At 42.1% G+C, this 14,293-nt stretch overlaps 2 protein-coding genes and 1 long non-coding RNA gene across 5 annotated transcripts in view; all 3 read right to left on the reverse strand.

Moving 5' to 3' along the window:
• Window positions 1–14,293, reverse strand: part of tctn1 (tectonic family member 1) — a 1,200,810-nt gene that overhangs the window by 453,556 nt on the left and 732,961 nt on the right. The window lies entirely within an intron of this gene.
• LOC119129586 overlaps window positions 1–14,293 on the reverse strand; it is a 539,655-nt gene that overhangs the window by 136,971 nt on the left and 388,391 nt on the right. The window lies entirely within an intron of this gene.
• Window positions 1–14,293, reverse strand: part of slc7a11 (solute carrier family 7 member 11) — a 232,910-nt gene that overhangs the window by 119,420 nt on the left and 99,197 nt on the right. For all 3 annotated transcript variants that reach the window (XM_037262863.1, XM_037262862.1, XM_037262860.1), the window contains exon 4: window positions 7,009–7,134. In XM_037262863.1, the coding sequence (XP_037118758.1) occupies window positions 7,009–7,134 (126 nt within the window). The remainder of the gene's footprint in view (window positions 1–7,008; window positions 7,135–14,293) is intronic.

A 14,293-nucleotide genomic window follows, 5' to 3' on the forward strand; every position in this document is an offset into this window, starting at 1 on the left:
AAAAATTAAGATTAGTCGCAAACAGGTGGTGCATCAATGTCCTTGAGCATCCTGCATTGTTTGAAAATGAGAATGGTTGCGAGTTTCAATCCCTGCCATTTGTACAAATTATATTCAAAATGCATTTTTTTTTTTACAACAAACTTGAGAAACTCTCATTTTCAGTGGGAACAGTTTTGTTGGTCTCCCTTTTTTTGCTAGTGCATCACAGTCTATAGTAAAATTTGTTGTGGCAATTCTTAGGATAGAGCCGGGCTGAGGCATGTTGATGTTCATGTGGCTGAACGTCACGTCGTGTAGGTCGAGCCAAATTGTCCACTCTTTTTTAAACACGGCACTCAGTGTCCCCCTTTCTTTTCCTTGGGCCACTCATTTTAATGGAAGGATTCCAGGCGAAGGTTTGTGGGTGGCTTTAGCGTAAAACTGTATCTGAAAGCTCAGCGCGCGAATTACGAGAATACTGACGTCACAGCCCACGCTCTAACTTCGGCACTGATAGAAATAGAGCACAGAGTGCACCGAGCTTTCTGACACGGCTTCCGGTAGTGAACGCGTGGGCGGGGGGTTCCCCATCTACTGGGGAAACGCAGTCATTGCAGGGAAAATGACCCAAAAAAATGTTTAATAATACAATTTATTCAGGGTTGGCGGGCCGGATTAAATGGCCCCGTGGGCCGGATGTGGCCCGCGGGCGGGCTGTAGTATTGCCGATGTCTGGTCTATATACCCTGATACGGTTCAAAATTGTCCCATTGCCTTCGTACACTTTAAAAAGGGGTTTCAGTTGTGATTGGAATAGTTAAAGTTGTGCAATTGCGAAATGCAATTTTCACTTTCTCATCTTCTATTAAAAACATCTGTGTGAATTGAAATTAGATTTTTTTTTTAACGAGGGGCGCAAGGAAGGAAGGATTTTAGCGCCAGGCAGGTTTTGAGATGCACGTCTGAGATTTTCATTCCAGTGCTTCAATTATTTATAGTGAATTTATTACTTCCTAATATTAGCATTTTAGTTCAATAGCTCCTCGGTCGTGTGACCTTTTGACCCCAGATTTTGGAGGATGACACTCCCACGTGGGCTGGTTGAGATACACTTCTTAGATTTTCATTCCAATGCTTCAATTATTTTTAGTGAATTTATTACTTCCCAATATTAGCATTTTAGCGCAACAGCTCCTAGGTCATGTGACCTTTTGACCCCAAACATTGCTGGATGATATTCCTACATGGGTTAGTTGAGGTACACCTCTTAGATTTTCATTCCAATGTTTTAGATATGTTTTAATACATTTTATTACTGTAAACATTAGCATTCATTTTTGAATGAATTTATGACTGTAAATATTAGCGTTTTTGCTCAAGAGCTCCGAGGTCATTTGGACCAATTACATTAAAAACATTGCTGAGGCTGTTTTGAATGTACATGTCAACAACACATTTTTCATTTTGACAAACATACAACATGGTGAGGCAAATTACAAATTGATATATTTTATTTTGAAAACCGGATGTCTTTACATGCTTTCGGACTGCTATGCTTTCCCACTCCGGGCTGAGGCTATTTTAAACGTGCTTGTCAATTACACGTTTTTAATTTGGAAAATGACAAAATACAACATGGTGAGGTATATTGGGAATTTAAAGCTTTTATTTTATCAACCGGATGTCTTTACATGCTATCGCACTGCTAACTTTCCATTTGCTCTCTTTTACGGCGTATCGCACTGCTATTCTTTTTCTTCGCTTATGGCAGGGCTTCTCAAATAGTGGGGCGATACCAAGGGGGGCGCGCGTGACACCAGGAAACATGATTTTCTTTTGGCTGTACTAGATTAAAGGGTAATTAGACATCCACTGCAGTAGGTGAGAGTGGCGGTATCACTGGAAGAGTATTCGCTCTACAGCAGGGGTGGGCAAACTACGGCCCGCGGGCCACATCCGGCCCACGGGACCGTTTAATCCGGCCCGCCAACCCTGAATAAATTGTATTATTAAAATTTTTTTTGGTAATTTTGCATGCAATGATTGCGTTTCCCCAGTAGATGGGGAACCGCTCGCCTGCGCATTTACTACCGGAAGCCGTGTCAGAAAGCTCGGTGCACACTCACAAGTGCGTGTACGTACTCAGTAGTACGGACATGGCGCACTCGCGCTCTATTTGTATCAGTCCCGAATTTAGAGCGTGGGCTATGACGACAGCATTCTTGTAATTCGCGCGCTGAGCTTTCAGATACAGTTTGACGCTAAAGCCACCCACAAACCTTCCCCTGGAATCCTTCTATTAAAATGAGTCGCCCAAGGAAAAGCAAGGTGGACACAGTGCACTGCCGAGTGTTTAAAAAAGAGTGGCCAATTTGGCTCGACGTACGCGACGTGACGTTCAGCCACATCAACATCAACCCGTCACAGATCGAGGTAAACGGACCAACACCTCGGATCTCTCCTAAGAATTGCCACAACAAATTTTACTCCAGACTATGACGCACTAGCAAAAAAGGGAGACCAACAACACTGTTCCCACTGAAAATGAAGGGGAGGCTCTCAAGTTTGTTGTAAAAAAAAAGCATTTTGAATATGATTTGTACACAGCAGGGATTGAAACTAGCGACCATTCTCATTTTCAAACAATGCAGGATGCTCAAGGACATTGATGCACCACCTGTTTGCGACTAATCTTAACCTGTAAAGTTCTTAAGGCTTACTTTAAGGAAGTGTTTCCCGTTTCCTCACCTCTGTTACCAGGTGTTTGTGAGTTAAAACTCTGCTCTGATTTTCAGATACCCCTCACCGTGTTGCTGTTTTGATTACTTTATTTGGATGTATGCTTTCACCGATTCTTCAAGATGATATATTTGGTCAGAATGTTTGCCGTTTGATGTGATCTCATAAGATAAACATCTTTCATTAATTTGACCTGCAGGCACTGAAGTGATGGAGACTGTTATTCATAATAACAGTGTCGTATTTTATGAGAATCACTGATAGCAGTTTTTTAGTGAATTATTATTATTATTTTTTTTAATGCTGTTAATAAATGCATTTGTTTTCAAAAAACTTGTTTGGAATATCCATGCTTTACTACCTACTAAAGGCCAAAATCCTTTATGCAATGACCTTTACAGGTCGCTTATATTACTTCACACAAACACTACGTCCATCTGCTCCTGGTTCGGCCCTCCGGTCCAAATTTAGAACCCAGTTCGGCCCGCGAGTCAAAAAGTTTGCCCACCCCTGCTCTACAGTGTAGAGCGCACGCAACATACGCACACACAGCACAGAGCAGGCAATAAAAAGTGCAGTGGGACACCATGGAAAGCTTTTGAACAAGGTTGAAAAGAACAGCGTAGAGAGACAGAGATAAGAGAATTGAGAGTTACACGAAAGCTAAGACAAGGAAATATGACGAAGCGTACGGAGCGCTCGGCTTCAGTGTAACTACGATGGGAGACGAGGAAAGACCGGTGTGTTTACTGTGCCTTACAATGTTGGCAGCGGACAGTATGAAGCCAAATGAATTACAGCAGCACTTATAAAGTCATTGCACCCCAATCACGCTGATAAGATGCTTGAGGTTTTTCAGCGAAAACGGGCTGAATATTGCCAACAATCATCCCACTTTGTGAATGCTACTTCAATCTATCAGCAAGCACTGTAAGCATCATATAAAGCAGTGTACCAAATTGCTCAGTGCAAGAAAAAACCACACCATTGCAGAAAAGCTGATACTACCTGCAGCCGTGGATATGGTCTCCATCATGCTGCCTCATTTTGAGCACAAATTGTTTTATTCTTTTTTGTTTTGTAGGCTAAAATGTTTTATATTTTGTGCTCCTGAGTTAATGTTGCTGATTACTTTGAATTGAATATTATTTATTGCTGTTATTTGATTTAATAATATGGATGTTTATTATTATTTTATTGAATTATTTCCAGCATAAAATGGCAGTTGGTCAAGAATGTTTACAGTTTAAATAATTATAATTTATTTTTAATTTCAGGCAAAGTGATGCACATTGAATCTGTTCTGTTACAGACTAAAAAACAATGTTATTAATAGTTATTCTTTATTGTAAGTTGATCTTTCTATTTTATTTATATTATGTTTACTTTAATGTTGATAACATGGGCGCGCAATATGTTTTCTTCTCCCTAGGGGGGGTCATCACAGAAAATAATTTAGAAGCACTGGCTTATGGTGAGGTATATTGGGAATTTAAAGTTTTTATTTTGATAACCGGACGTCTTTACATGCTATTGCACTGCTATGCTTTCCATTTGCTCTCTTTTACGGCATATCGCACTGCTCTTCTTTTCCTTCGCTCTCTTTTACCGCAACGCCTGAAATAAGGGCACACTTGTTTTTAAAGAGCATCTGGTTTGACCACGAGAAAACGATAGACGGCTGGCTTGATCGCAGTAGGTCTAGCATGGAGGGTGCATGATGCCATAGGCGGAAACGTGACACAGCCGCGCAAGAAGGAAAAAATGCACCGCCGCGCAGAAACAGTCGGGACAATGGCAGTGAGTGTAACCGCGCACATAGGAAAAAAGCACTGCCGTCCAGGATTTTAGACAGCGGCCGACAATGAGCACTAAGCGCAGGGCGTGCCTCTGAGCGATGTGAGGATGCCCTCGAGCTGGGTTGCCGGGGTGCGTTAGCTGGTCAGCATCGCAAGGGCGGAACGGAGCCATGACACTTTTATGTACACTTTAAAATGTTAAAATGTTTAAAAATACAATAAAGTGTTTAAAAATAAAATTATAAAAGTCTTGTGTGGACGCGCTCGCGCTGGGCCGCCGGGCCGCGTCAGTCGGCTAGCACACAAGAGCAGAGAGGAGCCAGACATGTTTACAATTCAAAAAAGGTTAATAAAACTATTGTGTGTATTATTGTAACAATGTACCGTGATTTTCGGACTATAAGTCGCGTTTTTTTTCATAGTTTGGGTGGGGGAGCGACTTATGTGTTTTTTTTCAAACATTTTCCCAAAAAAAAAAAAAGTGAAACCGCGATAAACGAACCGCGATGTAGCAAGGGATTACTGTAATTTGAATTTCAAGTGACGTCAGCAGCGCGACGCGGCGTGGCGCGGCGGTTGTTTACAAAAAGGACAAAGATTGATCACGGGATGACGAAGGGCCCCACGTACTACCGGCATCATTAGCGGCTTTGTTTCTACGTGACACGGAGGACGAAGAGTTTGAAGGATTTAAGGATTTGGAGTGACACAGAAGGTTTGAAAAACGATTATGGCTTTTACGCACGCCCGGTCCTACTCTACGGAGCTCTCTTCCACCTCCGTGGATGGAAGTCGAGGGTCGGCGCTTGGCCGGGTGGCTGTCCGGGGACGGTGGATGGGGCTCGGTCATGGCTTTTACGCACATCCGGTCCTATTCTATGGATCTCTCTTCCACCTCCGTGGCTGGAAGTCCACGCCGCCACACGCCTGGAAGTTTGTTTTGTTAAATAAAGAGCCGTTTACCAAACCCACGTCTTTCCTTGTACTTTGTTAACGCTACAATATAGTTATATACTAGATCTGTGGAATAACAACGAGGCTGACGTCAGGGCGCACGCGCGGCGTTGTTGACAAAGGACGAGGAATTTGATCGATGGATTTAATTATTTAGAGTGCACAGATGGTTTGATAATATTATTGCTTATATAATAGTTATTTGATATCTAATTTATATATCGTTATAAGGGCCTGTGGAATATTTTGAAGTGCAAACGCCGTCAGCGGCGCGCACCCATTGTTGACAAAGGACGATCAATGGATTTAATGAATTGGAGTGACACAGATGGTTTTATAAATGTGTTATTTATGTAATAGTTTTTTTTAATAACTGAATGTTACGTCAGGCCCGTTCTCAGCTCTTCGTTTGTGTTTATGTCACGTTAGCATACCTATCGTTTAGCCTGTTGTTGCTCGTTCATGTCTGTTCTTGGTGTTGGATTTTGTCGAATAAATTGCCCCCCAAAATGCGACTTATACTCCGGAGCGACTTATATATGTTTTTTTTCACTTTTTTGGGCATTTTATGGCTGATGCGACTTGTACTCCGGAGCGACTTTTAGTCCGAAAATTACGGTATATTCCGGAGCGACTTTTAGTCCAAAAATTACGATATTTACTCGTATTTCTTTTCTTATTCATTTAAATAAATAAGAATGTTTCTGCAAGTCAGTTTGACTTTAAAAAATTTACAAAAGTGTTTCAAAATACAAAAAAACGTCCTGCGTAACGTCCTGTACTTTTGCGCTATATTCTGACTGTCTGCTGTATGCACACTTGCTCCATTTTTGCTCCTCTTATTTATTATGTTTTTTATTTATTATTTATTCATCGCTCTTATTTATTTATTTATTCAGTGTTTGTGCCTTCTTGTTTTTACTTTTTGTGTTGTTTACTTGTGTGTATATTGTGTACTATGTCTTGTCACCGTGGGATAGTGGGAAACGTAATTTCGATCTCTTTGTGTGTCTTGATGTGAAGAAATTGACAATAAAGCAGACTTAGACTTAGACTTAAAATACAATAAAGTGTATAAAACTACAATAAAGGTTCATAAAATTCTTGTGCGGATATTGTAGCAATATACTCTTGTTTATTTTCTTTATTTTCCTAATTATTATTAAGAATGTTTATATTAAAATCAGTTTGACTTTAAAATGTTTACAAAAGTGTTTAAAAATAGAAAAAAGCATTTAAAATACAATACAGTATTTAAAAATACAATAAAAGTTCATCAAAGTCTTTTATGGATATTGTAACAATATATTTTCTCTACATCGCGGATTTTCACCTATCGCGGGTGGTCTTAGAACCAATTATCCGCGATAAACGAGGAATTACTGTATATTGACAGACAGACAGACAGACAGACAGACAGACAGACAGACAGATAGATAGATAGATAGATAGATAGATAGATAGATAGATAGATAGATAGATAGATAGATAGATAGATAGATAGATAGATAGTGAAAGATCAAACTTGTTTTACCTTTGAAGAACTGGTACAATCCAGGAGCTACGATTGTGCTGATAGCCACCAGCTTACAGAGGGTGAAGCAGATTTGGATCCGCGCTGTCCATGTCACACTCATACTATTTGTGTACATTACTAAGGCTATAGAGAGAGAGAGAGAGAGAGAGAGAGAGAGAGAGAGAGAGAGAGAGAGAGAGAGAGAGAGAGAGAGAGAGACTCATGTAACACTCAAAGTAGCTGTGAATAAGACATTTTCCAAATTAAAGTTAGATGAGGTAATCACCTAATAACTGAACGTTTTTGCAGTCAACCTGCACAATAAGCTTTATTAGTCTTAGCGGTTTTATGCAATAAACTTCTGGAAAATTAACACACAACATTTAAATGCATTACAATATTTGAAAAAGGTGAAGTATAGACATTTTTAGATCACCTGGTGCTATTCCATTTTTATTGAAACTTTTTTACTTCACTTTTTACTTCAAAATGAGAACCTTTGGTGCTATTCCCTGGAGGTGGGGATCAAAGGCAAGCTCAAAGGCACAGCCTAAAAAGGCAACGTGGATCCCCCCCTTCCCAAAGGGGTTGGGTGCAGAGAGAGCTGGGCGGTGGCTAAAGACCTTGGTACACTGAACCCCAGCTCCAGAAGCTGGCTCTTGGGACATGGAATATCACTTCTCTGGCAGGAAAGGAGCCCAAGCTGGTGTTCGAGGCAGAAGAGTTCAGACTAGCCTCCACACACAGTTCTGGGTTCTGGTACAAATCCTCTTGAGAGGGTCTGGACTCTCTTCCACTCTGGAGTTGCCCAAGGTGAGAGGGGCCGAGCAGGTGTGGGCATACTCATTGCCCCCCGGCTGGGCACCTGCAAATTGGGGTTCACCCCGGTAAACGAGAGGGTCCTGACTGCTGTTTGTGTCTATGCACCAAACGGCAGTTCAGAGTACCAACCCTTTTTGGAGTCCTTGGAAGAAGTGCTGGAGAACGGTCCTTCTGGGGACTCCATTGTTCTGCTGGGTGACTTCAATGCTGACGTGGGGAATGACAGTGAGACCTGGAAGGGCATGATTGGGAAGAACGCCCCCCCCCCTCGATCAGGTCCTGAGCGGTGTTATATTACTGGACTTCTGTCCATAATGAACACCATGTTCAAGCATAGGAGTGTCCATGTGTGCACCTGACAACAGGACACCCTCGGCCGCAGTTCAATGATCGACTTTGTAGTCGTGTCATCGTATTTGCGGCCGCATGTTTTGGACACTCGGGTGAAGAGAGGGGCGGAGCTGTCAACTGGTGGTGGGTTGGCTCCAATGGTGGGGTAAAATGCCGGTCCGACCTGGCAGACCCGAATGTACTGTGGGAGTCTGCTGGGAATGTCTGGCAGAATCCCATGTCAGAAAGAGCTTCAACTCCCACCTCGGGCAGAGCTTTTCTCACATCCCGGGGAAAGCGGGGGACATTGAGTTTGAGTGGATCATGTTCCATGCCTCCACCGTTAAGGCGGCTGACCGGATATGTGGCCATAAGGTGGTCGGTGCCTGTCATGGCGGCAACCCCCGAACCCGCTGGTGCACACCAGCGGTAAGGATTGCAGTCAAGCTGAAGGAGTTCTATCAGGCCATTTTGGCCTGGGGGACTCCGGAGGCAGCCGGCATGTACCGGATGGCCAAGAGGTTGCTGAGGCAAAAACCCGGACGTGGGAATAGTTTGACGAGATCATGGAGAATGACTTCCGGATGGCTTCTGGGGAGCAGTGCATCGTTAACACTGTATACAGTAGAGACGGTGTGCTGACCTCGACTCGGGTGTCGTAAGTCGGTGGGCAGAATACTTTGAAGACCTCCTCAATTCCACCGACACGCCCACACATTGTGGAAACAGGGCCTGGAGACACTGGAATGTTGTGGGGCTGTCCTGGCTGACACGCCTCATTGCGTGGACATCGGGGACCGTACCTCTGGATTGGAAGACTGGGGGTGTCCCACCGGCAGGAGAACCCGGGAACGATCCAGGACGCTTTGGAGAGAGTTTCTCTCGGGTGGCCTGGGAATGCCTTGGGATCCCCCGGCATGAGCTAGACCAGGGGTGTCTTTTGCAAGGAGGGCCAAATTTGATAAAGTGAAGGGGCCCGGGGGCCAATAGTTTTTTCTGACATTTTTTAACTACGAACATTTCATGCAAATACACACTGTTATAAAACAAATTTCATTGTCCCAATTGTCTTTATTTTTAAATGACAAAATAACCAAATATAAGCCACTCAGGCAGATGTGAACAACTCTAGAAACACAAATTCTGCCTTTTATTCATATCTGAAGAGTCAGATAACATTGAACAAACTGTATGAAATACCTTAAATTTACATGACTTTAAAAATATTTTTGCCTCATGAACATTTTAAACAGGAGTTATAAGTAATGCAAAGTTGGTTATTATTAAAACTTAAAACGAGTGAATTTTGCTCTTGTCATTTACAATATCTTTCAGAAAGTAATAGTTTGTGTCACATCTACAGGTTCATAACATCAACAGTATTAACATGGCCAGTTCGTAATATTCAATATTAAGAATATTTACTTTTGATTTACAAACCGGATTCGGTTGAAGTTGGGAAATTGTGTAAAATGTAAATAAAAACCATACAATGATTTGAAAATCCTTTTCAACCTATATTCAATTGAATACACTTCAAAGACAACATATTTAATGCTCAAACGCAAACTTTATTTTATTTTTCAAATAATAATTACCTTGGAATTTCATGGCTGCAACACGTGCAGTAGAAGTTGGGAAAGGGCACGTTTACCACTTCGTTACATCACCTTTCCTTTTAATAACACTTGTCAATCGTGCACTTATCTGATGTAAGTGACCGGCTCTCCGTTTAAAGGGTAAAATTCTGTACTTTAGCCCCTCTGCAGTAACGCAGCCTGTAGGGGAGACGAGAATTGATTTAAGCCGGTACAGAAAGAAGATTCGTTCCGAGTCTAACCGCTGTTCAGGTAACTAATCGATTGTTAGATTAATTCCGTCATTTCCGGACGCCAGTCCCGCTGAAATCAAAGAAACCCGACCGAGGGTTGAGTAACTACTTTGTCGAGACCCAGGATCTCCTCGATCGCGGCCGTTTCAGCGGCTCTCCTTTCCTATTAAGATTGTTGCTTTTGTTATCCGCTCGGAATAGTTTAGCTGTCTTTGTTAAGACTGCGGGAACTCGTTTATTTCACACTAGCTGAGCTTAAGTTAACGGTTTCGAACCAGATTCTGACACTCCCTGATGTCAAGGATTAAAGGTGTCTTCTTTTAAAAAAGAACTGAACGGTTTAAAGTATGACTATGATAGAGAAACAAAAGAGATTTAAAGCATAAAAGATCAAAATAATCATTAATCGAAATTAAATGATTATAAAATAGAAATTTAATGAATAAGCAAGAAAGAGAATTACAAGTTTCAATTGTTCGAACAACTAACAATAATTTCCACTCACCATTCTCAATAGAGCAAAAATTATTCAGTCTCGAAGTTCTCTCGATTGAAAACTCAAAAATATAGTAAAAAAGGGTGAGGCTAGAGGTCTAAAATGCTGTTTGGTGGAAAAGTCGAGTGATCAGTTCTCCTTGTTCCAAAATCTGAATTCTGTTTAAAAGAACAGGCTGGCCTGAAGAATGGAAATGACGACGCCCTTAAAATGGCTCCTCCCTCCTGCAGCGAGGTCTGCATCTCCTAGCCTGTCTTTGAGCTTAAAATTGGACCAAATCCAATTTGAAGATAGTATAAATTCATTTTAACGGACCTAGGGTTAATCTCATAAAGAATGAAATCTATCTTTGTCTAATCGGCGTTCTCGACCCACGGCAGTAGCCGCAGGGGCATACCCCTGACGGGGAGAGCCCACCGGGCGAGAGAGAGCGATGCTCTTTGTCCGAACGAACCTTTTATACCAGTTCAGTTCGTGGGTACTATGCCTGCTTGGTCACGTACCAGTTTTTTTCCATGACGTCATACATTGGCCTCAGATGACCCAAATGCTTCCAGAATAGACTGCACCTGCATCTCAGCCGGTCTCAATCGGATTCAACCAGATGAGGTGACCATGTTCTCACGGAAGTAACAATTTTCTCAGGGATGCTTCATCCTGTTTCCCACTCCCAAATCTTGTCAACTGTCCATCAACGTGACATTTGCAAATGTTTTTTCTCTGACTTGTGTTCCGTCAAACAGCATTTTGTTTAGGCTTCAACTGGATGAACGTGACCGAGGTCACGCTCATATATGGGACCTCAGTCTTCCACCACTTAGTATCACCATTAACCTTTTCCGCCTCCTTGTCTTCGCTTGCATTCATACATTCATGTGTAAATGGAACATCAATATTACATACATGTTTGATACTGATCATACATCGTGACAATAATAACACATACTTTCACAATAGTCAATTTAACACATAATCATAACTATGATCGTGGATTCTCTTAGTTAGCAAGTTAAAACACTCAAGCATCTTCAAAACGTATTTTGACAAGCTGGTGACCTCTAGGTCAAGCTCAAGCGTGGGATTGCAGTCTTCCACCCACGGTATCACTGTCAGCCCCTTGTCCTTACTCAACTCTTAATACATTCATGTGTAAATGAAACATCAGTGCTATGATGCTGCTCAAGTTGCTACTAACTATACGATATTGCAAAACAAAATAAAATAAAGTATATTGCAGCTTACTCTAACTGTGATTAACATGTCTCATTCTCATTACCTAACGATGAGCATGGGCTTCCCTAGTTAGCAAATTAAAATATTCAAGCAGTTTCAAAGTATATTATAGCAAAACAAAATAATATAACATAATCCAAAATTGTGTGTTGCTGTGCTTCAGAACAAGTCTTCATCTAAATCGATGACTTTTTAAACTATTAATTTACTATGTTAGGTCAATCTGACTTTGGCACCATCTTCTGGTGAAATTTGGAATGAGAATGGAGGTTTACTGGTTCAACCAACAAATTCTTCAGGTCTTCCATGTCAAGCTTTGAAATTTGGAATTTCATCTTAGCCAATTCGTCTGGGCCAAATCCAATACACACTCATCTTTTACCATCCTATCCACCATTTAACTCGACACACTCAATGAACGTTTTGGAAGAGAGGAGACTAATTCTCTTAGCTTCTCATGTGGAATTCTTTCCCATTCTTGCTTGATGAACCGCTTCAGTTGTTCAACAGTCCGGGGTCTTCCCTGTCGTATTTTACGCTTCATAATGCGCCACACATTTTCAATGGGAAACAGGTCTGGACTGCAAGCGGGCCAGGGGAGAACCTGGACTCTTTTACTTCAAAGCCACGCTGTTAGGATCCTGAACTCGCTCCCCCTTTCGGCGTAGCGTCCTGTTCTTGCTGTCTGCTGTATGCACACTGGCTCGGTTTTGCCCCTCTTATTTATTGGTCTATTATTTATTCATCGCTCATTTTATTTTATTTATTATTTATTGTTTATGGTTTGTGCCTTCTTGTTTTTGTTTTGTGTCGCCTACTTGTATGTCTCGTCACCGTGGGATGGAGGAAACGGAATTTCGGTTTCTTTGTGTGTCTTGACATATGAAGGGATTGACAATAAAGCTGACTTTGACTTTGACTTTGACTTAACACGTGCAGAATGTGGCTTGGCATTATCTTGCTGAGATAAGCAGCGGCATCCATGAAAAAGACGTTGCTTGGATGGCAGCATATGTTGCTCCAAAATCTGTATGTACTTTTCAGCATTCATGTTGCCTTCACAGAAATGTAAGTCACCCATGCCATGGGAACTAATGCACCCCCATACCATCACAGATGCTGGCTTTTGAACTTTGCGTTGATAACAGTCCGGATGGTCCGCTTCCTCTTTGGTTCGGAGGACACGACGTCCAGTGTTTCCAAAAACAATTTGAAAAGTGGACTCATCAGACCACAAAACATTTTTTCATTGTGCATCAGTCCATTTTACATGAGCTTGGGCCCAGAGAACCCGGCGGTGTTTCTGGATGTTGTTCATAAACGGCTTTTGCTTTGCATGATAGAGTTTTAACCCGCACTTACTGATGTAGTGACGAACTGTATTTACTGATAGTGGTTTTCTGAAGTTTTCCTGAGCCCATTTGGTGATATCCTTTACACACTCATGTCGGTTTTTAAGGCAGTGCCGTCTGAGGGATCGAAGGTCACGGTCATTCAGTCTTGGTTTCCGTCCGCGGCGCTTACGTGCAGTGATTTCACCAGATTCTCTGAACCTTTTGATGATATTATGGACCGTAGATGTTGAAATCCCTAAATTCCTTGCAATTTTGCTTTGAGAAATGTTGTTCTTAAACTGTTCAACTATTTTCTCACGCAGTTGTGGACAAAGTGGTGAACCTCCCCCCATCCTTGCTTGTGAATGACTGAGCATGTTTGGGGAGGCTCCTTTTGTACCCAATCATGGTACCCACCTGTTCCCAATTAGCCTGATCACATGTGGGATGTTCTAAATAGGTGTTTGATCAGCTTCTCTCAGCTTTCTCAGTATTTTTTGCCGCCTTTCCCAACTTCTACTGGACGTGTTGCAGCCATGAAATTCTAAGTTAATTATTATTTGGCAAAAAACAATTACGTTTATCAGTTTGAACATTAAATGTTAGGGTTTGCAGAATATCTTCATCGTATGATTATGTTGGAATGTAACCTGTAATAATTTACCTAGCTTGTCCTGTCTTACCAAAAGTAGTAGACCAAAGTGCTAAGATATTTTCACCTGATTGACTAGCTGCAGAGGAAGCAATCAAAGTTGCTTTGTTTCCACAAAGTCGTAAAAGGCCCCCTGCTATGCTTTGATCAGCAGGGGAGCGGCTTCACCCCATCCTGTGTTCCCACACATCCACTTTCAACCCCACTGTGTTTCTTCTCAATAAATATGTACCTGATGAGGCCTGAGTCAGACTTCATTCGACCATCGCTGTAAGCACAGCGACGAGTGAACTCTCCGCCTGCAGGTGTTTGAAACGACTAACTTGTCTCCAGTGTGGTTCTTGCAAAATAAGTTAGAGTGAGCACTACCCTAACATTTTGGTGCCGAAACCCGGGACCCTCATACCCGCCATCTGGCTGACGGAGGACGATGCGCTGTACACCGTCGACGGGCCAGCGTCCATTAGGAGGACCTGGTAAAGAAAGACCTGGGAAGGAAATTCTTCGCTGGGCCAGCGTCTTAGGTCTGCCTTCGTCTGACAGAGGTGGATTGACGGGATCCGGCAGTGCAACGAACCAGGGGACAAGTAAGTCAAAGAAAAAAG

Source organism: Syngnathus acus, chromosome 10 (genome assembly GCF_901709675.1).
Source record: "Syngnathus acus chromosome 10, fSynAcu1.2, whole genome shotgun sequence".
NCBI lineage: Eukaryota > Metazoa > Chordata > Actinopteri > Syngnathiformes > Syngnathidae > Syngnathus > Syngnathus acus.